Raw genomic sequence first — 25,815 nt, forward strand, 5'->3', positions numbered from 1 at the left:
ACTGATACCTATGACATTAAAGGTCATCGTTATCGAGAAGCAAAGTTCACGGACGGAATTATTTTCGTTTCTTATTCATGTTTGTCATACGCTACTTGAAGCGGGAGATATCAAAATTTGTACTCCGACGCTCTTTAAGGCTGAAAAGGGCTTGAAGGCACGACCTAATGTAGCGAATATTGAGATTTTAGTGACATTCTCTTGCCATCAGCTTAATTTCCGAAGCAGTTCTTCATATAAAGAGAATCCCGTTGGAAGCGATTGCATGGGGCGGGTACCATTGGTACTGTCCATCTTTCGTAAATTTTTTTTGTCAAAGTGGTTTGATTTCCTCTTTAAACGCTTTTGGAATTCTCTTTGAGGCCCCTGAAAACTGTTGAACGCTTCTAAATGGCGTATAAAATCTTTAACTGAGATTTGTTCTTTAAGAGTCTTTGAAACCCTTTAAAAGCCCAAAGAGTATCAAACTCTCTAAGACCTCGCAGAAGCTTTTTTAGTGTCTTTATCCTCTCATACGAACCGAGCTTTGTAGACCTTTTGCAATTTCTTGAAGGATTCTTCATTTTCGAACAGATGTTCGTAGTTTTATGTAGGTACTAGTTCTTCACCATTTCCTTCCATAGCTTCCTGTTTTCTTCTGAAATTATTACTCTATAATTTCATCACTCGTCCTTCACTCCTTTCGCCTCTTTGGTCTTTTGCAACAGTAGTGCATGTGGATGACCCCAAGTATCTCCTTTATGTCATTAGTTTCTTTTGTATCCGTTCTTCGGTTTCCTTGTTTACTTCGTTGTTTCTTTTTTTGACCCAGTTACCTTTCCGCTTCCTTTCTTTCATTCCTTTCGCTTTCCACATTTCTTACTTTCTTTCCCTTCTCTCTTTTTCACTCGGTTCCATGTTTTCTCTCCTTACCTTTTTTTTCGTTCTCTCGTAGCGAGAGCCTTTGAATGGGTTGCGCGTTGTTTCTGAATATTCAGCATGGCCCCGGTACTTTGTCAATATTACTCAATGGAAACCGAATCCATTGTGGCCGATTAATTTCCTGGAAAAAGTTACTGGCAACAGTCTGACGGCCGATAACGCAATTGTAATAGCTTTTACGTTACCAAAACGGCAGAATCAGTATTGCTTATAATGAGGCTTCGACGAAGACTAAGAAACGCGAACTCGACAACCCTGAAATCTGGTGATGTGGCCTTGATTGCTTTAAAAAATGAAGTCTATTAGCTAACCATTATTAATAACCGCTTTAACATATAAGCACCATTTTGTAGGCGTGTTAGCGAATTAAAAAAGGATAGAGACGCGTGCAGGAGAATGTGTTAATGTTAATTGATAATCGGAAAAGCCGCGTTTTTCGGGCTCACATAAATATTATGCGTGAGAAGTAGTAAGTTTAAAAAAGAAACTTAAGATTAAAGAATCGCAATAAGCGCGAAAGGATACGCGGTGGTGTGCGTGTCAGGAAAATCCAAATACGCGTTAGGATTACCTAAAATTTATGTCGAAAATACGTGAATTGAATGGTTACTTTTTTCGGTTGACAAAAAGAACTTTTCATCGGAAATGTATGATTATTGTAAAGTACATTTTTTAAATTTTTGTGGAAATGCGCTATTGTGGCCATTTTGTCCGTCCGTCCGTCCGCTACTTTTGCGACGCTACTAGTTCTTTATCTTAAGAGCTATTGTTCTACTTTTTTCGCTATTTGGTTTGTTATGGTGTCGAGTCTTGTACCAAGGAAGGAATTTTTTCTGCGTTTATTGCTAAAAAAGTTATTGTAAAAAAACCAACAAACCGTTTTTTACATGTTTACATAATTTTACACTTTTGCCGTTCATTAACCATCCTAGAGATCATTTATAATTTTGTATTGTTGTCTGTCGTCTGTCTGTTGGTCTGTCCGTCTGTTCCTGTGCCTGTCTGTCCCTCTATCTGTCCGTGTGAACGATAATTGTGTTTAGAAATGTCCGATCGCTTTTACATCTCCGTTAATTATGAACTGAATTGCATAAAATTCAATATGGGCATAGCCTTAGCCATATAATACGCAATGCCAAAAGTTGAGTCGAATCGATTCAAAATTCACAGTGCCCTTTTCGCATCTCGACCATTTATAAACCGAATTGCAAACTTCTTATAAAAGTATTTGAATGAAATTTGATACATAGGCACTTGAAATAAAGGAAAATCTAACGCCAGTTTCAAAATTTGGTTTTGCGCATGCGCAGTGCGAACTTTTTAGCGCATTTCCACAAAAATAAAAAAAAAAGCGCTATTGTGGCCATTTTGTCCGTCCGTCCGTCCGTCCGCTAACTTTGCGACGCTACTAGTTTTTTATCTTAAGAGCTATTGTTCTACTTTTTTCGCTATTTGGTTCGTTATGGTGTCGAGTCTTGTACCAAGGAAGGAATTTTTTCTGTACCGCTTACAAAAAAAGTTATTGTAAAAAAAACAAAAAACCGTTTTTTACATGTTCCATAATTTTACACTTTTGCCGTTTATTAACGATCCTAGAGATCGTTTATAATTTTGCATTGCTATCTGTCGCCTGCCGGTTGGTCTCTCCGTCTGTTCCTTTGTCTGTCTGCCCATCTATCTGTCCGTGTGAACGATAACTTTGTTTAGAAATGTTCGATCGCTTTTACATCTCCGTTAGTTATGAACTGAATTGCATGAAATTCAATATGGGCATAGATTTAGCCATATAATACGCAATGCCAAAAGTGGAATCGAATCCATTCAAAATTCACAGTGCCCTTTTCGCATCTCGACCATTTATAAACCGAATTGCAAAACTTTTTTACTTATAAAAGTATTTGAATGAAACTTGATACATAGGCACCTGGAATAAAGGAAAATCAAACGCCAATTTCAAAATTTGGTTGTGCGCATGCGCAATGCCAACTTTTTTATTTATGGAAGAATTTAAACGAAATTTTATTTTTATTTTATTTTATTTTATTATCCCTCTCTTGTTTTGATACATGGGCACTTGGGATAAAGGAAAATCAAACGCCAGTGTCAACATTTGGTTTTGCGCATGCGCAGTGTCAACTTTTTTATTTATGGAAGCATTTAAATGAAATTTGATACATAGGTGCTTGGAATAAAGGAAAATCTAGCGCCAGTTTAAAAATTTTATTTTGCGCATACGCAGTGCCAACTTTCTTATCTATGGAACTATTACAGTGAAATTTGATACTTAGGCGCTTGGAACAAAGGAAAATCTAACATTAGTTTTAAAATTTAGGTTTGCGCATGCGCAGTTCCAACTTTCTTATTTAGAAAAGAATTGAAATGAAATTCTTCTCATAAACTGAAATTGAAGTAGCACGTCAAAAATGGATTGCCCATGTGCAACGCTATCTCTCATATTTGTGGCCGGATTTTTACGATTTTAACAGAAGTTGCATCTTACAAATGGGAAATGAATGCAAGTGGAAATGCGCTTTATGTAAATCGTTTACGATTACTTTTTAACTTGTTAAAATCTTGGGACAGTATGTCACACGCTAGCATCGATTCGCGAATTTCAATTGTGCCCAGGGGAGTAGCTGAAAGCGAAGAAAGAGTGGATGATGTACACATTATTAGTGTTGTTTGAATATATTGTAAGTAATTGTATCATGTTGAAGTTTTCATCGTTTCATATTTCGGAATAAATACAACTGCCCTAAAAATTTCATCAAAATTGATCAAAGTACACTAGGTGTTCAGGTATTTATGGCGGGCAGTATATCTTAAATTGTATCAAAATCGGATGAATACTGTAGGAGATAGCATTAGTTTGCTAAAACGGTAACGCTACTCTTAAAAAAATGACAAATTATGCATTTCAAAATTTACAAGAAAGAAAAGCAAAGCGTTGAAACGAGCACGCATGCAAAACAATAATGGTTCTGTACGTACCTACATATATAATTAAAGAACCTACAACAACCAATAATTGTGGTGGTAGTTGATGTACAAGGTTTTAAAACTTCAACAAACTGGTTTTCGCCAAAAGAGCTTGAAATTTATAATGGAAAACCGTTGGCCCACTTCCTCCATTTCCTTGGACTAGCTTAGATAGTGAGTTTCAACATCAAGCTAATTGGCTAACCCGTAACCATCATGGAATTAAATAGGAGAATGACCATACACCATCTCAACTTTCCCGTCATACCTTCCCATTTAATATCAACATTAGGTCAAGTCAAAGGAGATAAGGGAGATTTAATCCGAAAAGCTCTATCGCGGACAGTTATGAGGTAGAAGAAGAACCAGTTAGGTATTTCCAAGGTCATTCTAATTTTGCAAGGATAACTTAAATTGACTCGCTTTGCTTTTGCTTTGTTCGCACGCATCTATAGATTGCAATAATAGTGCATCATAAAAACAAGGTCACTCCTTAGTTGCTAAACCGAAAAATCCCATTAACCAATGTCATCGAATGCGTTAAAAAAATTTACAAGGTTATAGGTATTCCCAGGATCATTCGATCCTGCAAGGTTAACTTGTTTTCCGAATGCGTTTCCACAGTTAGTATATTTGGTTGCCTTCCTTCTCTCGTATCATCTTCCAAAGTTTACGTAATATTATGATATTACGGTGCATCTCTGTCACGTGTGTGTGTGAGTATATTCAAACACGAACTAGAAAAACGTTACATCTAAGTACAGAACCCTTCTAATTTTGCGTGCTCGCTCGCTTTAGCGCTTTGCTTTTCTTCTTCATTGTAAAATTTGAAATGCGTAATTTGTCATTTATTAAGAAAAGCGGTGACCTTTTAGGAACCTGGCTCTTCTAAGGTATTCATCCGATTTAATATATTTTGAATTGAAATTAAGCAAAATATTAAATAAATAATAAATATTATAGTATGTACATGTATAACCTGAACTAAACATATTTTTTAGCTTAATCGATGAATGACAAAGTAGTCTTGAGGTTAAAACACCGAAATGGCACCCCATGTTCCCTCAGATGTGGATAAAGTGTGTCCTGCATTATAGATATGTTTTTCACTGGCCTATCGTATTTAAATAGTCACATTTCAGAATGCTTACTGAAACATTTACTATTTGAAGGATGATCTATTGACTAAGAAGAAATCCATTAATCATTTCAAATAAACTCTAGAAAATATAGTATTATCATTGAATAAAGAAACTGAAATGGTATTATCGATGGTTTACTAAATATCTCATCTTCCGGGTTCATCTTCTTTGGTATTGGAATTCGAAGGATTCAAGATAGATGCCTTCCCCATTTTCTGCCTTCAGTAAATAACACTTTTAGATGGTCTAAGAACTTTGCCGTGTAGGAGAAGAAATTGTATCTCATAAGCAACTGGTTTAACACACAACAATAGAAAACGACCAGCACAAGTTGCTCTTATCTCACGGCAAAAAGATCTTCTACTTTGAAATGCAGTACGTATGTACGAAAGAAAGGAACAAACACACACCTTTGAAAGAAACATGCAGGTTGTCGTTGTCGATTCCTCACACAACGTATCATCCTCGGTGTCATCCGAGAGACTCAAAGACAAGTGTCTCTCCTTTGATTGAATTTTTTATAATAATTAAACCCTAGTCATGAATTTATTGTAGTAATTTGATTAACCATCAAACCAAAATAAAGGACAAAACCTATTAACATAAATATTAGGTAAGATTATATTAATAGTAGTTTAGTTTAATAAAACATCAGATTCTGTACTAGAAGGACTACCTCTAAAGTTAACATTCAATCACATAGCAGCACTTACAATGTAAAAGACTTCAAAGGTAAGGCAGAAAAAGCGCTAGATATTCTCTAATTCAATAGTATTCAGGCATTTATTCCTAAATAGCATCCAATCGAAAATCCACTCATTATAGCCATTCACAGAGTCGCTTAAAGAGGTTCTACGCAAACATAGTAAGAAGCAAACGATAGCAGCCACTACTCGTTCTTTTCTTTATTTGAAAAACTCACCCTGGACTGAGGAAGACAGAGCTCCTCGGCACCCGCAATAGCCCCTCCGTCACACTGTAACAACAGGACTCAATCAGCCCTTTTCACAATACAAAGACACCCACAATTGAGTTCCTTTCAGCCGCTAATAATCCTAAAATAAAATACTACACGCATTTACAAGGGCTTACTTTTCCCCTTTTATTTCGTTTTCATGTGAAATTGATTGTGAACTTAGCAAAGTACGTGCGGGTGGAAAAAAGTTTACTTTGCAGTTATAGTAGCGAATCGAAAATGAGTAACGGAGAAAATAATCTCCCCTGCAAATATTTAAATATTTTACGATGAAGTAAGTTTATTCATATATTCTTATAATAGGTTTGCACTTCAGCACCGTATGTCTCTAGTTTTAGGCCTTTAGGGTTAGAAGAAGAACACTTCAAATGCAACTATGAAATTAGGAAAATTAAAACTTTTTTATTGGTCCATTTCTGATGTGCGTTAGACATTATGTTAAATTGCAATTTGTTAGAGATAGGTAGGTAGTTTAAATTTAGCGAAGTTTCGTATTTTGATGCTTAACAAAATGCAGTTTTGACACTAAAAAAATTCCGACTACTTTCGGAGATATTCGGAAAAAAACGAAATTTTGCAAAATTGATTTTATTTTTTACTGAAGCTATTTAAAAAGGTATTTCGAAATAAATGACACATTATTATGGCCACTTTTTTCCCTCTACAAGATGTTACTTTTAAATTTGAGATTTCGTCTCCAGTCAACCATCATCAACTTTGTTTTAGCATTGGAAATGCTTATGTTTTGTGTATGGGTGTGAAGTTACCAGTTTCGTCAAGCAGAAAGAAGACAGTGGTGTCGCGTCAAGTGTTGATTGTACCGTACTCGGCCGCAATCAGTAGATTAAAGAAAAGAGCATCTTAGGATGAGGTTGTTATTCAGAAAATGTACGTTTGCGACAGGTGCGAGCTTGCGAACGAGTGGAGCAAGTGATCCCGGGCGAATAAGGCTTATTTGTGTTTTCAAATGGCGTTATACGGTTAGCATTTCCAATGTTACCGATGGTTGCATGGATTATGCGAAATCTGTAAATTTTTTCTTTTGGAATTAATTTTTACTTATTGTGTCATTTAATAGAGCATTTTTTTCTGATTTAAAAATTGTAAATCACTATCTTTTAATCAGAAGCACTATTGATTCGTAAAAACGCAAATAACTACGTATGTACACTACCCAACGCTAAGTTTTCTAAGCAAAAAAGAAGATATTAAAAAAATTGTGATGTTTGCATTTTTGAAATCAGAAAAAATTCTCTATTAAATGGCACATAAAGTAAAAATTACTTACATAAGAAAAAACAAAGTTGATGATGGTTAACCGGAGACGAGACGTCGGATTTAAAATTTAAAACTAGCATCTTATAGAAGGAAAAAAGTGACCATAATAATGTGTTATTTATTTTGAAAAAATTTTTTAAATAACCGGATATCTCCGAAGGTAGTCGGAATTTTTTCAGTTTCAAAACTCCATTTTGAGATGGCAAGACGTCTATCGTGCAGTTTTTCCTAAACGCATTTTTGACTCTTGGTTTAAGTACAGTAGACTCTTAGTAATCTGGAATATATTGGAACGAGGTACTGCCGCATTAGTGAAAATACTGGATTACTGGAAGGTCATCAATAAAATCACTTATAGGCACCAAAGAAATGTTTTATTGTCCTAGAACAACTAATAAAAAGGATTTTAGAATAAAAAATGACATAATCAAAAACGTAGTACTCTACGCGAGGAACGTCCCAGATCAATACTCGGTACCGCACATAGAAGATTTCTCTCAAAGCTTACATGTGAATGGAATATTGCCCATTCCTCCTGGAACACCCTGTATATATTTTCAAAACGTACAAAACGAAAGAACAAGAAGGAAAAGTTGCCTTTGCAATCTTCTACTTTCTTTCTTACCCAATTTCCGCAGTGAAATCTACAAACCTGGTACAGCACAATGTACTTTCTCAGTATAATATTACATAATCACCCTGCTGTTTACGTACACTGACGCATGTTAATCGAAGGTACAAAGTGATTCACATCATATTTAAATGGATTTAGTGAATACACGCAATTATTTTAATTTTATGTAGTTATACCATCCTTGATGTGTATAAACACATCAATCAGCATCGTGGGATTGGTTACGAACCGTTCAGTCCGTAAAACGACCCAAAAATCGATTGCTTTCAAACTTTGAATAATTTATAAATTGTATTTGCACAAAATGAAGAGATTTGCAATGAGACACTAAAAATCGAGTACACACGAAATGTGCGAGCTTAGAAGGAAGATCGTATTCTTATTTGAGAGCAAGTTGAAGCAAAAGATGGTGATGGCCAACTCGCTTGTAAAGTTTGGTCTATTACACATTAAAACTTCTCGGAAACGGTTTGGAAATACTTTCTTTTTTGATTAAAATTCATGGCTAAAGCCTCAGGCTCCTCCACCAGCATTACTCATACGTCCGTTTTATCAAAGCTGCGATATTGACAGTTCTCCGTTTCGTAAACTTGCGTAAAATAAAATGGATGCGGTTCCTTAACGTGGATTCCTGTTCGTATTCAGTTTCCATTGGATAATTTTGACCCAGGAAATACCATTTAACCGTTTAACTCAAAATCCACAGAACTATACCTAAGCGCGAATATCTTGCTTAAAACCCAACGTGATCTCTATGGCATCTTTTGCAGTTTCTCGCAATCCAATCGAATTTTGTAGGACTTGAATTTACTTATTTACAAAGTTCCGTTTACCGCTTTCGTTTCACATAATACGGAATCAATACTAGTAACAGCACCGAGACTTGCTTAAAACGAGATATCATAATTGCCGTTTGCTTGTACTCGTAGATAATTGCTTGCCAGTCGAGTTGAACATCGATCCATCAATTTACCATTATGACTGGTTTTCGAATAAACGGTTTTACAACTCCCATAATATTGGAATTATATGTACAAAGTTCGCTATACGTACGCCGTTTGTTACGTAATACGATTTCAAATTTCAATTAAGTCGAGTTATTGTGCACAGAATGGAGTCAATTGCTGATATTTTTACAACCAAACAAATTAAATGTTCAATACATTGTAAGTAATTAGGAAAAATAACCAAGCAAGAACGTCCACGAAAGTTTATTACTCGGCGTATTGATTTTTAATAAAATCCCTGGCAACATAGTTATTTACAAACGGGTAAATTTATTGTATTTTTCGTGCTCAAGATAAACACATTATGCTCAATCTAATTTTCTAATAAAAAAGATTATACAGTTTCTCAGCCGGTATGTAATATATTATCTACCTTAGAAATACGTACCATTTCTTAGATTTATGTGGAAATGTATTTTCTATTGTATTAAAGTTACATTGAACGATTAAATACCCACATTATTTTATTTACTCTCTATTAGACATATGGTCGCCGCCTTTTGTATTTGGGGTAATTGAATCCACAGCACATTTACGAAGGCGAGTGCGTATTTGAACAATTTGATTAAGTTTATGAAGCTATCCACGACAGTGGTACTACTTTATTACTTCTAACATATAACAATGATATAACCGTATCTTGATATGATAATCTGTCAAAATCTTCTGGAATTTAACCACTGTCTGTTCTTGGGAGAATGAGATCACTATGAGTAATAATGAGCCACAATGCGGTTAGAATCAGTTTACTTTTATTTGTATTTTAATCAATAAACACGTTAATCATTCGTTAGTGTCGATATTATTTCGACATCCCTTTTATACAAAAAGCATAGCAAGCAATTATCAAATACAGTCCACATAAATATCGAGGTTTCGCTTTACACGTAACAATGTGGTTTCCTCAAAGTCCCCGCTTCTGGAAGGTGAGCTTAACGAGAGCGGGGGGGGGCAGAGGTTGCTAATTACATTTTATATAAAATTGTTTCCAAAACACATTTGTGGAATTTTCAACAGTTTTCAAGCTATACCTTATTGAACATCGATAATTTTCAAGAAATTAATTTATACCCAACTCCTTTTGTAAAACATTTGCTTCTAATTCCTCCAACGATCGTTTTTCTGAAAAATTCTTAGACACGAACTTATAGAGCATTAAATTTCTTTTAATATGCTGTAATTTGTGCTACTTTATCTTCAATTAATCAAAAGCTATAGAATAGAACTCAATTTCGATGTTCCTCTAGAAATGACTATGTTGACACTGTCACATACAGATTTATAATATGTGCTTTTATTTTTTTATTTTTTTTTATATTAAGGCTTTTCGGGGTCATGCCCATTTTGCCTACGATGTAGTTACCTCAAACTAGGGATAGACAGTGGTTTTAACATTTCACGCACAGGGGCCGATCAGTGCGACTTTGTACCACACATAGGATGGCCACGGAAGGTTCAAATACATGTAAGGATATGGACACAGATGAATGTAACGGTTACAATACTATGGACGCACATAAAGTTACAGTTTTAGTTTAATTTCTCTTACATAATCAATGATGGCATCGTAGATTGGTTTACGGCAGCTATGTAGTAAGGTCGTGATATTTGTGGGAAATGCTACGCCTTTTTCGCTTAGCTTTTCTAATAGGTTCCTAATGTTGGCCTCACGCTTAACACAACTAAAAAACAGATGATTCAAGTCGCCCTGGGGATCTCCGCAATCGCAGTTTGGGGAGTCTAGGATACCAATGGGCCGGATATTTACCGTGCCCAAACTTTAACCTTGCTATGGTAGTATAATAGAATCTAGAAATCTGCATGTTTTTGTACCAGTGCTCTTTAACAAGGTTAGGATGAATGATGGAGTAGTGTGTTTTTTTAATTGAGTAAGCGGTTTTCCAGTAATTTTCCCATTGGAGATAAACAGTGTTTAATTTAATTAGTCGTACGACGTCAGACTTGGAGAGAACATTCGTCATGCATCGTCCATTTTCCACGCTATCTTTTGCTAAGGCATCAGCTGTCTCGTTGTGTTGAATGCCCACATGCCCCTTTACCCAGTATAGCTGTATTGTGCTCGACATTTTTCGAAGATGAATGATCTGCAGTGTAATCTCTTGTAATATAGGATCTAGTTTGTCATAGCTCGTCTTCGCCTTTATTGCTTGGAGGACTCCAAGGGAGTCTGAAAATATTATCGCGTGCCTGATCTTCCTTTCCACAGAATACTTTAGGGCTTCTAATATTGCGAACGCTTCAACGGTAAATATGGAGCATGACTTGCTTAGCTGAAATTTAGCCGAGTATGAATTTCGGCTGTCATAAAAAGCACAGCCGCAACCTTTCTCAGTTTTTGAACCGTCGGCAAAAATCAAGGTAGCTCGCGACAATTCATTTGTTATATTGTTAAACAGTTGTCTATCATGTTGAGCTATGCCATTGAATGGAGGATATATTATCTCAATTTCTTGCATAAAGTCCAGAAAACTAAAGTTATTTGGAATTGGTGGTGATCGAAGGTTATTTGGGGTTTCCTTTAGTAAGGCTGCTGTGAGAGGAGGAGATGGCTTTTTTCGCCAGTAGTCTGCAGTTTGGTCAAGGACGAGCAAATTGGATATCTTGACGATTATGTGGTTTAAATTGTTAGTTTTAAGTTTGATTATGTATTTCTCAGCAAGGAACTGTCTCCGGATATATAATGGAGGCTCGTTTGCTTCAACTTGCATTGCTAGCGTCGGTGTAGATATCATTGCTCCCGTACATGTCCTTAGAGCTTTGTTTTGAATTATATCTAGACGTTTTAGTTGAGATTTGGGAGCGTTCCCATATAAAAGGCAACCATAATCAAGACGTGCCCTGATGTAACTTTTATACATTAAAAGCGCTGTATGAATATCACAACCCCATCCCACCTTTGTTAACACTTTGAGTATGTTCAATGACTTTTCGCATTTTATTGTGAGGTAATTAATGTGTTCGTTCCATTTTAACTTGTTGTTGATAATCAATCCCAGATATCTGATAGACGTCCGTAGATTATATTCGACATTATCCAATCTGATGAAACCGGTAGGAATGTTCCTCTGTCTAGCAAACAGCACTACAGAAGACTTTTCTTTGCTCACTTCAAAGCCGTTATGTAAGAACCACTTATTTGATTCACTCACCGCAGTAGACATCTTGGCAACAACGCCATTTAACTCTTTGTCAGCAGCTAATAGGCATATGTCATCTGCATACTGTATGACCGTTACTTTGTTTCTAAATTGTTCGTGGATGTCGTGCGTATATACATTAAACAAGATAGGACTTAACGTTGAACCTTGTGGCAGTCCTAACGCTATTGTTCTGGGTCCTAAGAGGGTATTGTTGGGTGTTTTCAGATATATGGTTCTGTTTCTGAACAGGTTTGATATAATCCCAGCTGCTTTCTTAGGAATCCCGATTTTACACATTTTTTCCTCCAGTATGTCTAGGTCAACGTGATTGTATGCATCTTTAATGTCTAGAAAGAGGCCGCCCGTGTAATACTGGTGTGATAGATTAGTCTGAATTTCCGTGATTAGGTCAGATAACGCTTCCATGGTACCTTTATTTCTCCGAAATCCGTATTGCCTGGGTGGTAACGCAGGTGTTCCTTCTAACCACCATTCGATCCTCGTTTTGATCATTCGTTCGAACGTTTTATACAAACACGATAGCAGGGAAATAGGGCGATATGATTTGAATTCGTTAGGGTTCTTGTTGGCCTTTAAAATAGGTGTCACCACAACTACTTTGAAGGATGCTACTTCTTGACCGTCACACCACATATTGTTATACGCTGATAACAGTAATTTCTTACACACCTCTGGCAAATATGGTATCATGTCGTAGGTAACATTATCGTGCCCAGGAGCTGTATTTTTTGTAGTTTTTAAGGCCCTGTTAAGTTCTATCGCTAAGAATGGTTTAAGTAAAGGGTTGTCGTTTGGGCCGACAACTTCTTTGGACGGTGCCTTTGCTACAGATGGTGGACTCATTGCGTCTAGGAATTCTTCCATACAACTGTGGCTTGCAGATCTGTTTAAAGCCGTAACTCGGTTTAGTCTTTTAATCATATTCCACACATAGGAGGACGGGGTATTCTTATTTAATTTGCTACAAAAATTTTGCCAGCTCTCCCGTTTTTTGTATTTAAGGTATCGTTTCGAAAACGCAAAGGCCTCTTTGCATTTCACAAAATTCTCAAGTGTTCGATTCCTTTTATACTCCGTTAATCTTGCCTTTCTTTGATTGACAACCTTAGTGCAGTCGTCGTCCCACCATGGAGGAGGAGGTTTATCCTTAATAACAAAGGGATGTCGGATGGTAAAGATTTCGTCTGCTGTATCGGCGATGGTCTTAATAAGTAATTGCATTTTCCCATTGGCTGTATCAGGAATGGGAGTATTTCGAAGCTTATCACTCATGATGACCCGGAATCGTTCAAGGTTGCCTTTGTCCGTTTTCCAACGAGTGCTAGGGTAAATTTTGCTAATGTTGTTTCTCAATATTTTATATTCCATGAGAATGGGGTAATGGTCTGAGCAGAAGGTGTCATCTAAAATATTCCATTCGATTTTACCAGCAATATCTTTAGTCGCCAGTGTGATATCCACCACTGACGGGCCATAATTAGGTGGAGATATTCTGGTGGGCAATCCGTTATTCAAAAAAACACAATCCACATAATTGACTGCTTTTAAAAGCACATTTCCTGCGTTGTCAGTTTTACATGATCCAAAAGCTTGATTATGTGCGTTGAAATCTCCGCCTATAATGTAAGGGGGAGTTATTTGCGATATAAAGTCTGCGTAATCCGTATAGCTCATGGTGCTTTGCACTGTGCGGTATACTGATACTATTGACAAATTGTGCTTGGAAAGTCTAATGCCGCAAGCCATAAAATGGTCAAAATTATTAGTAAAATTGATTTTGCTGAATTGTAGGGATTTATCGACTAAGATAGCAACACCTCCGTATCCATCTGCTCTATCCTGTCTAACAACATCATAGTATTTAAAGTTGCAAAGGTAGTGGGGTTTGTACCAAGTTTCGGACAAGACGGCTATATTTACTTTGTGTACTGATAGCATGTTTTCAAGATTTTGTCGTTTGGCTACCGCCGACTGCGCATTCCACTGAATTATTGTTAAACCCATATTTGACGCCATTTTAAATTAAATAAAACTAAAAGTAAATAACGGGAAAAAAAACTGTACTTCCTTCTAATAAAAATCCGAATCGCTGAAGTCCTCCTGGGAGGACATCATGCTATCTTCTTGTGACAAATCCGACAATATGATTTCACTACTTGAATTCGCCAATCTTTGTAGTTTTAAGCAAAGCCGTTTAAGCCTGGCCTTTAACTTAGTTGTTTTAACTTGCTGAATGGTTTTGATTAGTATATTGAGAAGCGCCGATAAGTCGTTTGTATATTTTCCGGTAATATCAGCTATGTTTTCTTGACCTTTCACTTCTACTACCCACTCACAGAATTTATCGTAGCTAATTAGTAACTCGGGAGAGTCGTCAAAAACATTTTTGAATTCAGGAAAGGACATGGAGTCCTCATTTGGGGTAGAAATTACGCCTTTCTTTTTACTCTTAGTTTTCGGTTTCTTAAAGGTTAGTTTTTCTGAGTAGCCGGCTGTACTTTTGACGTCTTGTGATCCCGTTGATGACGGTGGACCCCTCTTTTTCGGTGGACACCTGAGATCTACAACGACTGTACCGGTTGATGAAGGATTCATAAGGGAGGTGGGAGCGATTGGTTCACTAAATGGTTGAAGGTCGGTACTACTACGGACACTTTTATCCTGGGTGTCTTCTTGCGGTTCGTTGACTATTTCCCTATCTGTCGCAATTTCTGTTGAGTTTGTAGATGGTGAATGCCCAACTGAATTGGGGCATCTACTGGCAAGGTGCCCTTTGTTTTTGCAAGAGAAGCACCTCATTTCATCTGCCGATAGGAATACACGAAAGTAGTTGTCTTGGTAATTAATAAGAATGCTAGAGGGTAAGGTATCGTTATCATCCAATGCAACGTACGTGTATCGCCGAAAACTTAGCACATGAGCGTAATCTTTGTCACCGATTCCGGCATTAATACATGTGATACCCGAAACTAGTTTTAAATTTGCCCGTTTTAATTCTTCAGCTAGTACATCATTCGGGATACAAAACGAAACATTTGACAAAATGATTTTCTTTGCCGGTAAAACCAATCTACGTGCGGGAATAAAAACATTACCTACTGTAATGCCTTTATGATTAGCAATAAAGTCGTCAACAAGTGTCTTACTGCTTAAACATATGCACACTCTCGAGTTAGATACCCTAGATGCGTAAATCACATTTTTGGGCCCCACCAGGGTCCCCACAGAAATTACATAATCATTTTTGGATAACCGATCTATTGCTGGGAATAGAATTCCTTGTTCTCTGCTAGGAAATACATAACGATTCTTTTCCTTAACGACGGATGCAAAGGATTGCATATCGCGTTCAATATGTTCATTTGACAAGTTTTCAGAGTTGCCTAATTGAGCATTTACTTGATTGCCTCCTTGGCTAGAAGCAACCATAATTTCGGACACAATTGTACGGGACTGTTTATCTTGATTCTCCATGTCAGAAAATCAAAAGCGTGTAGTAATAAACAACTCGCAATCGAGCCGATACGGGCTCCCACGTGCACACCAGTGCGCCGTGGAAACCTTTGCTTAACTAATCTACTGCAAAATAATAATAAGAGGAATCTAATCAATACGACTTATCTTTGTACTCGTCTTTGTATAAAATACGGGTGTTGGTTTACTGCTAACAGAACTGAAACTCTTATCACTATGAGCACTCGTAATACCTGTTACTATGAGCACGACAAGAATTAAACTGCACATTCTTCTTTTACGTACCCACTTCCGACGTTTCCCGGATTCACTCGCAATTTCACTCTATTGGCGACACGAGAAAGAGAGACAGCGATTCGAGATTCACGGAAACTTTAAACGCTCCGTGAGTTCGCAAACGGAGGTAAAAGGGCGCCTGACTACTTCGTCGGAAGACGCGCGCGCCGCCTCCGCAAAAAAGGTCGTTAATTCGCCCCTATGACAAAAAACAAAATTCCGCCACGCAGGAGTTGTGCGCGTTTACAACATCTTTCCGACGACACCAATTTCAAAAGAATCGGACCAAAACTGTAGTAGAAGATAGGAAAAAACTGAAAAACCTTCACGTTAGTATACTACGCTCGAGGATGACGCCCAGATGTCGCCAACCCCACATCATGTAGCCATGTCCCTAAGGTTGACAAATTTCACGGCCCTGTAGATACACGTACACCCGTTGCCTTTCTACAAGAGTTCTTCTACGCGCCCACATTTGCTGCCAGCCAGCCAGCCAGCCAGCCAGCCAGCCAGCAGCCAGCCAGCCAGCCAAAGTGAGATTAAAAGCTACTTTTTACAAAAAAAATTTTTTGCAAAAATGCGCTAAAAATGCAAAGGAGAATGGAATTAGATCGCCTTTAGTTTGCCAATAAATTCAGTGATTTGGAGTTCGTATTTATTCGTCTGCACTCAAACCAGAGCTCTGATTTTCAGAATTGAAAAGAAGGTAAAAGGCCAACCTTCCGCAGGTAAAGAGGGTATCTAAGTTTTGTTAGAGAGCTAGCCATGAGTAAAATTGATTGTGATTTTTACCAGGATCACTTTTATTTAATACGAACGAGGGTCTTCAACACTTATAATGTAACTAACCGTTACAACCTCGGTTACAACGTTATAACCTGATGCCCAACTATTTTATCTGATTGCAATCAAGAGAAAAAAACGCTTTATATTTCCCAATTTCACCAACTTTGTAACTGCCATCATAACTAAGTTATCAATAATGCCGATTTCACTTTGCACACGTTGTATAGCGAACCTAAAATGGACAAACTGTTGGCTACAGCAAAGTAAAGCGGCTTAAAGGTCAGATTGGAACCATACACGACAGTATACCAAAATAACTTTGACTGACCAAAAAAGAACATAGGTTCAAGTTTTGAATTAACACATTGCGTAAAGTCTAATTAGCAACATTGTACAGGTATGACTTCCCAAGAATCGTAAACCAAGAAAAATAGCACCTCATCCTGTCTGTTATATACTAGTAGAACCAATGGATCAATGATATGAATGTTTCTTAATAGAGTGGTGTTAGTGCATTACTTATAGGGCGTTAATTTCAATAAAACCGCAATATTAAAGTTATTTATACAAATATATTACGATTGCCTATGTATAAATAATCTATTAAACTTATAGGTACGTAATTACACTAAATTCACAAGAAGGCCGCTTCCAAATCTCGACTAGTTTTATTATTAATAGCGAAGGGGGAAATAAGTTATACACAAATCACAAGGATTGATCAGGTAGGTTCTACTCGTAGTCACGCGATTTGACGGTATTCCGACTCCATCTGTAACCGACGTTCAAAAAATGAATTACCTGCCAGTTTAACTCTGGTCTTATTCTTTTCATCCGCGACCTCCGATAGTACACTTTCAGATACTACTTTAATTTCTTTCCAATCTCTTACAATATCATCTACTGTAGTAAATTGTGACGTTACTGTAAATCTTATTACATATTTATCTTTAATAGCAGCCGGTACACAATGCAAATTTCCTCTCGAATTTAGCCTCTTTAACAACTTCTCCGTCAGATGGTTTTCTCCAACCAAACGAAAAACTACCAAACCCAAATGCCTTCGTGCCGCTATTTCAAACCGACAATCGGCCGATAGTAACGATTCAAATTTCTGAGCCAGACGTACGCCCTGGAATAATGTATTTGAGCACTACTAACCACCTCGCTCACAAACAACAGCCTTACTTCTCTTATATGATTTTGTAGCCCTTTGATACCGTAATTTCGAATTACAAACCATAATTTCAATGCCCTAAATCTTCTACTTAAGGGAATTTGCCAATGCTAGAACCCAACCAATTGCATGTGTACTTACACTACATATTACTGCGAACTTACCATGTAATCTATTGCAAGTCCTACAACAAGAAGTTTGTTACTTTTTTTAAAAATTATTAGATACCTACAACACCTTTACCTGAATTTTCGTGTTTTAAATAGAGTGGTTCAACGTTAAAGGTTCTGTGCAGGGCGGCACTGCTTTTAACCCTAAAAACAGCAGCTGATGCGGCAAAATACTTTAAACGGCCAACAATAATTACCACATGGCTGTACAATCGAAATGTACCATTAGCCATTTTGATGGATTGAATGCAATAGAGTTGGCGTTTTCGACACCTTTCAGCCAAATTCGAAACTCCGGACAAATAAATGCACTACCGGCATAAGCAGCGTCCACGTGCAGCCATATTTCTTCTTCAGCACATATTGCTCCTATTTCTTCCAGGTTGTCAAATGCACAAGCGCCGGTCGTCCCTAAAGTTGCGCACACCTGAAAAGCATAGTGTATTAAATAAATAAATGTAAAAACGAAAAATAAAGACAGAAATGCTAATATTAAGAAATAGTACATTATATACCAAGGTAGAGAAGTCCACTATTATTGCCTGAGCACCAAGATTACATCTCGAGGCGCTTGCGCCGAGGGGTGTAAGGTGCGAAGGCAATAATAGACTTCTCTACCGTGGTATATATACTATTTTTTTCACTACTAGCACTTGAAATCCTCTAAATTAACATATTATATTGATAAGAGAGTTAACGGTTGGACAGAATTGTTTGTTTCTTAATTTAACATGTCAATCAAGTACGTGGAAGTACAAGTCAAACGGGCCGAATTTTGTTCTGTCATTGAGATTTTTCAAAGAGTAATTTCGTTCGAATTTTTTCAAAATGTGATAATTTTAGGTATGTAATTTCTCTGGAAATTGCGAATGGTGGCAATTATTCGTTTTAGAGAACTTGTCTAAACGTTCATTGAGCGAAATTTCGGGTTGTGTTTTCTAAAAGTGACAGCGTGACAGTTCTCATTATTGACTACTAGTTAATAATAAAAAATTATTAACCACTTGGAACAAATGCCGAGAAAGCCTACTTTACAAGTGGAAAAAAGGTTAATAATCATGTCATCAGACGCTAGTAGTGAAAAAAATCACTTCGCGTATATTCATTTATGAATAACATGTGACAACGTTTCCTGGATAGAATAACACCCTTTTACAAAATTGATTAAACTTTCGTTGACTATTGACCGATTTTGAGTACCTATGCATGAGTAAGTATACATGTCAAAATAAATTTATTTTATGAATTGAAGTTTCCCAAAACCTAAATGAAGGGACAGAATACTTGGGTCGTACGAACAGGCCGACAGATCTAGTGATTCTAACATCGTTAAAGCCGCATAATGTCGCAACATGTAAGTAGTTGTAGTTTCAGTGTACCAGTTTTTACTCGTAGATAATAGTTGCATTTGATAGGCGAGCCGATTAAATAAACTAATACATTTGATCAGGGGCGGACTGGGTACTTACGGGCCAGGTAGAATTGCATAGGTTACGGGCCATTAAAGTATCAGTGTAGTAATGAAGGGTGCGGGGGGGGGGGGTGCTCTGCGGTGCACCACAAAAACATTTTTTTGCTTCATTTTAGTACTCCTTTTTCGGAAATCAATTACAATGCAGGTTTTTTTTAAATTGCAGCTGATAATTAAAAGTAACAAAATATACAATCCAAACGAGGCGCGTCATCTATCATTGTATTTTAGCACTTTCATACTACGACAAAAAATGATAAATTCATTGTAAAACACTACAATTAAAACAGAATTTTTTAATTTTTTAACAACCCAACATCAACCCAATTAGAGAAACGTGTTAATAATTTATTCATAGTGCAAGAAACTAAATACAGCACATACTTATAAATTTTCAACGGGCCATTATGACGTACAGGACAGGTGGCAATCGCCACCCGCCTCCCCGGGCCAGTCCGCCCCTCTTTCTAGTCCATAACTTTTGATTGAGACGTCGGATCGAAAAAGTACGAATTGTTTTGGATTCTACGCACCAAAATTAATAAAAAAATGTGTCTTCCTGAGAAATTTTGGTGCAGTCGATTTTTGGTAAAAAAGGAAGGTTATACACTGCCTTTTTTTGAGCCCCAAAAAAAAATTGTCTTAGATCGACCCGGAAAAAAAATTTCTTATAGAATGTGGCCTGTAGAATCCATAATTTCAAACAGTTCCAAGATTGGGCTACTAGTTCAAAAGTTACAGCTCTTTGAATTTTCTTTCGAAATTGGTTTCTAGTCTATAACTTTTGATTGAGAAGTCTGATCGAAAAAGTACGAATTGTTTTGGATTCTACGCACCAAAATTAATAAGAAAAAGTGTTTTCCCGAGAAATTTTGGTGCAGTCGATTTTTGGTAAAAAAGGAAGGTTATACACTGCCTTTTTTTGAACCCCGAAAAAAAAATTGTCTCAGATCGACCCGGAAAAAAATTTTCTTATAGAATGTGGCCTGTAGAATCCATAATTTCAAACAGTTCCAAAATTGGGCTTCTAGTTCAAAAGTTACAGCCCTTTGAATTTTCTTTCGAAATTGGTTTCTAGTCCATAACTTTTGATTGAGAACTTTGATCGAAAAAGTACGAATTGTTTTGAATTCTACGCACCAAAATTAATAAAAAAATTGTTTTCCCGAGAAATTTTGGTGCAGTCGATTTTTGGTGAAAAAGGAAGGTACACTGCTTTTTTTGAGCCCGAAAAAAATTGTCTCAGATCGACCCGGAAAAAAATTTTAGGGTAGCTCTGCGGTGCACCACAAAAACATTTTTTGCTTCATTTTAAAGTACTCCTTTTTCGGAAATCAATTACAATACAGGTTTTTTTAAATTGCAGCTGATAATTAAAAGTAACAAAATATACAATCCAAACGAGGTGCGTCGCCTATCATTGTATTTCAGCACTTTCATACTACGACAAAAAATGATAAATTCATTGTAAAACACTTCAATTAAAACAGAATTTTTAAATTTTTTAACAACCTAACATCAACCCCAATTAGAGAAACGTGTTAATAATTTATTAATAGTGCAAGAAACTAAATACAGCACATACTTATAAATTTCCAACGGGCCATTATGACGTACAGGCCAGGTGGAAATCGCCACCCGCCCCCCCGGGCCAGTCCGCCCCTGCATTTGATGATAAAAGTATTTTCAAAATTTTACGAAACACAGCTTTTGCGCTTGGTATTCCTCAAAATAAAGACATTCACAAAATACCGCAAATATTTAGGTAAACAGGAAATAAATATCAAGTAATCAATAATGATTCTATCGGTTTTACAATAGCCAGTTTTCTATATGCAATCAAAATCACTAAATTGAATTTAAATTGGTTACATTTTATTCTGATCATATTATATACATATACCTCAATACGACATACGCACATACATGCGAAACGCAATTCATTACAATATAAGACTGCTCTGAATCAGTATAGGTATTTGGTGCTTAAAAATATAACAATAAAGTAATACGGCGTCAAATGCAATTACTTGGAAGGAAAAATAAGTAAAATCTGTGTTCAACTGTCAACAATATTTCAATGTCACCACTTATTAATTGCTTCCAGTGGGATTTTATTGTGAAGGGACGCGATCTATTTAAGAAGATTGCTCCAATTAGTCATTTGTAGAAAGCTACCTACTTAATGATATTGCTTAATCTTTACTTCTCAGAAATACAATTGAAGTGTTCCATACAGCAATGGATAATCGGTTACACACACACACAAATGATAAATGAAGTATATACTTACCGGCACTAAGATGGATAAATATGTAGATGCCAACTATGGATTTAAGTAGAACCTTTTGCTTTCTATAAGTTACCATTTTCGATTCCAAATGCAAAGGCCAAACGACAGAAAAGCTATTCTCCTAAATTTGTGATCTAATGAGACCACAATTCAACAACGTGAAAACTGATTATAATTATAAACATTCGTGTTATGTTCGTCAAACTTTTCGCAAGCTTCGAAATGTTTTCGGTCGAAATGGTCGTCCAATCGAGCAAGCAATTCACCGAAAAACGTAAAAACACCTCGATATTGGTTGGAAGCGGGACATATTTTACTTCAAAATCTACACCGCCGCTGTCAAACCCCTAAGCGCATATTATAGTTACATTTCGGAAATTATTCCATTTCTTACTTAGAAAAATTCCACAGTCCGTCGATTTGGAAGAATTATCGAGACAATTGTTACAAATGTTGTTTTAGGGTTTTACTATCTGTGAAAAAATTGAGAATGCTCTGAGAGTCAATCGGTTTGAAAGACCAAGCCTCGTTTTATTGATATGTTTATTTAATTAATCAATGACTATGAATCCTACGGTGATCGGGTTTGGTATATTATTTTGTTATCAAAAAGAGTGTCCAAATTTAGATTTTCAAAAACATCGGATGAATTTTACTTAGTAATAACCTCTGTAATTACAAATTAATAATCCCCGAATTAACGAGATATTCGAAGTCAAATGCGAAAAAAAACGACATTTTCCCATTTTTCCTTCGTTTTTTGTTTGTAACAATATGTCCCGGGAGTTTCCGACTTAGGGGGACTATATGATTTTCGGATTCAGTGGATTTTTTACATATAGAATACACCTGGTTTCGTATAGTGACAAAACATCCAGTTTAGACTACTTTTCTAGCTAATTTGACTGGACTATAATGGTAGATTAATGCTTTCATCCACAATCTGCAATGAACGTTTTGTGTAGAAAGCGTACCTATAGAACCTAAAATTTGTCCAGCTATGGTAGCATTTTTAATTAGTAGTTCCACAGAGTATATGTTGTTTAATCTGTGGTAGTTCTTTTTGATTAAACATTCTTCAGTACATAAAGTCTCGGAACGGTCAGTTCTCAGCATCATTCTTTTACAAATTTGGTAAGTATGCGTGTACCTAATGTGTATACTGTATACTGTATGGAAGAAAGGATTTGTTGATTATTGACTATAATATGAATCTTTAGTACTTTCTATTTAATCGGTAATTGCAACTGTTTGAATGGAAGATCCAGTGTAAGAAATAAAAACCTATACGATACACAATATCAATAACGTAATAATACAGAAAAATAGAAAATAAAAACAACAACATCAAAACAAATTATATTGTTCAAATCCAAAGATCCAAAATGTTTCGTTTGAGAGCTACTCTTCCAACAAAAATTCCAATTCAAAATTCACGTCTATTTGCATGTACTAATTTTTACTTTTGCGAGATACCTAACTGTTTTAAAAGAGTTTGATTTAGCATCAGGTCGATCGCTTTCTAAATAACGTTAATGAGCGAAATTGCATATTTTGGAAATAAGCACATTCTGTTATAGGTGGTTATTAAAAATCATGCATTACAGCTTACCCAAAATGGAATTAATCCTTTTTCTCTGTCTTTTTTAATTGTTTGTAGTAACGCTGGTCCTCTCATTGAGAGATTGTCATCAGTCTCTACATATCTCATTTTTACTAAACCGATAAGGGCGGCCTTTTCAATGCTAGAATGAGCTTGATCGGAGCAATAGCCGACTAATCGAGCATTTATTTCTACATCTTCCAAATCGGGATATATTTCTTGATACTTTTTAATTGCCTGGGTTCTTCCCGCCAATAGGCACACTAAAGTCGCCTCGCTTGATGTTGTCTAAATAATTGTGTATAAGCCGTAGACGTTGTGACGCTTTTTTATTATCGTACCTGAATTACGCCCCCTCCTAGGGAATCATTTCTAGTATGTAGGAAATCATCAGGTAAACCGATCATTTTTCCAAGCCAATTTAAGACTATTGTTTCTAACTCTGTACATGCAGGGCTTGATGCCTAAAAATTCACATCAAAATAGCTTCCACCAAACAAGTAATTTACCCATGTAAATCCAATGCAGTTGATCGCATCCGAGAGCATGTCGCCTAGCAAAGACGGGAAACAGTTTAAAGCCGGGAAATAAGCGTGCATATGTGGACTTTGCCAGTGTGTAACGCTCGGCATAATAATATTTTCTATGTCAGGGAATATATCTATCCATGGTTCTCCTTCTATTGGAGCACTCTCAGGTATTTGTAAACGTAGAAATCCCGGTACTCGATCAGGAAAAACCCTTCTACTACGTATATTTTTCAAGTAATCGGCTATATAATCAACCATTTCTTTACCTAAAACAGGCAAACCATCTACACTCAAATAACATGACAAGTAAATTGATTCAATGTTTGTAGTACCAGAGTTTCTATAATATCCTAACAGTGGTGGCAAAAAATAATCGGGGGTAAATACACAATAGCTTGATCTTTAATCGGATAATTTTATTTTTACACGAAAGTTTTGTTGCAACGGAAAAAACTAGAGATCAAAAGTGCGATAAAATCGCGACAGCTTTAGTCCTATCTTTGAATAAGGATCAACCCTTTTTCTTCCCTTGCGGACATTTTAGCATTTATGAACAATGTTCCACTCAAAATGCCAAACTGTAAATAAAATTTTGACTGTCATTACTCATTAAAATACTCTAATACTTTGAAGCGATGTTAGCCATTTAAAAGAATACATAGAGAAATTGTACGGTAGCTCTTAAAAGAATATGTCTTCATGTGTATGTCCCGACCGTCTCACAGTGTAAATTAATAAATTGCAACAATCGATTTATAAAATATCTTTTATTAATAAGGAAATTATACTTCGTCTTTTTCATAACTGTTTCTTATGAGGATAAGCAATATTCCAAAGAATATTTAAAAAAGTGAATTAAAAACCGAACGTCAATGGGAATGGGCTACTGTGTTCCTGAGCGTAATTAGAACTTTTAATCTAAAAAATTAAGTACTTATTGCCTATTGGTCCCTCCGTCCTTCGATGGAATTTTGTATAAGATCACATAAGTGACATCAGGTATTACAAGCACCCCTGTATGGAAATGTTATCACCATACAATGGGTAAATAAGATAAGATAGTCATACTACTAAATTGCAAAACACCGAACTGGTTAAATCCAATCGTGTTTATTGTTGCAATAAACTGAACTTATTTACCGATTCACGCTTTTACAAAAGAATTTATTTCGACATTTATAGTCCAATATGAAATTTATTTCACTTGGGCCCAATTGTAGCACCATTTGTTATAATTTAAACTTAGTTATAAAATTTGCTTATCTATAGAGCTGTTGCCAAATTAATCAAATCATATGGGTTATTTATCGGCATGTTATAATTATATCATACACTTCGTAACACGCACATCAACACATTTCGCAGTTTTAAATACTTACCGCGTATTCTGTACTCATCCACATCCATCTCTAAAACGTAAAAATAGTATTAGTAGGTATTTGATAGAATACAAATTTTAATAGTTTAATAATTGAAACTTTCGTTTCCAACTTAACGCACTTAATCGAAGTGGATTACGCAGTCACTAGTAGTTTTTCGCCTGCAATTAACACTACTAAGGTTTCGGCTCCTCTTTTTGTGTATCAAATAAAGTTGATAATAAAATTAAAACGTATCCCATTTAATTTTTTCAAAACATGGAAGGGACAGGAAGCAAATGTGTAGTGTGGGTTTGCAGGTGGACCTATTAATTTTTCCACATTCAAATATTTCACCAAAAAAAACTGAGTAGGTACCTACCGAATAAAATAAGGTAACTAACTTACTTTATTTTCAATGTAAAGCACAATGCACTAGATAAACTGAAGCCAATTGATTCAACAAGTAAAATTCTTCCTTATATAGGGTTTCCCTCCACCAATTGCGTGGAAAACATTATTGGTAACTGATTAGATTCTGCGATACCATTTTTTTGT

The 25,815-nt window shown here is 36.2% G+C and overlaps 1 protein-coding gene across 2 annotated transcripts; it reads right to left on the bottom strand.

Moving 5' to 3' along the window:
- Positions 1-17,207: 17,207 nt before the first annotated feature.
- Positions 17,208-25,772, bottom strand: LOC116171023 (histidine decarboxylase-like). 2 transcript variants are annotated; one of them, XM_031487669.1, is made up of 11 exons: positions 25,640-25,705; positions 25,400-25,583; positions 25,279-25,308; positions 23,879-24,165; positions 23,711-23,833; positions 23,379-23,657; positions 18,200-18,429; positions 18,076-18,146; positions 17,997-18,016; positions 17,844-17,942; positions 17,208-17,787 (listed from the first exon to the last, which is right to left on the bottom strand). In XM_031487669.1, the coding sequence occupies exons 3-11, from the start codon at positions 25,304-25,306 to the stop codon at positions 17,398-17,400; spliced, it is 1,527 nt and encodes a 508-aa protein (XP_031343529.1). In that variant the 5' UTR covers positions 25,307-25,308; positions 25,400-25,583; positions 25,640-25,705; the 3' UTR covers positions 17,208-17,397. The 2 variants fall into 2 exon arrangements, with proteins under 2 accessions (XP_031343529.1, XP_031343521.1); XM_031487661.1 differs by lacking the exon at positions 25,400-25,583 and having other exon boundaries at positions 25,666-25,772.
- Between the last annotated feature and the right edge of the window lie 43 nt (positions 25,773-25,815).

Source organism: Photinus pyralis, unplaced genomic scaffold (genome assembly GCF_008802855.1).
Source record: "Photinus pyralis isolate 1611_PpyrPB1 unplaced genomic scaffold, Ppyr1.3 Ppyr1.4_LG1, whole genome shotgun sequence".
NCBI lineage: Eukaryota > Metazoa > Arthropoda > Insecta > Coleoptera > Lampyridae > Photinus > Photinus pyralis.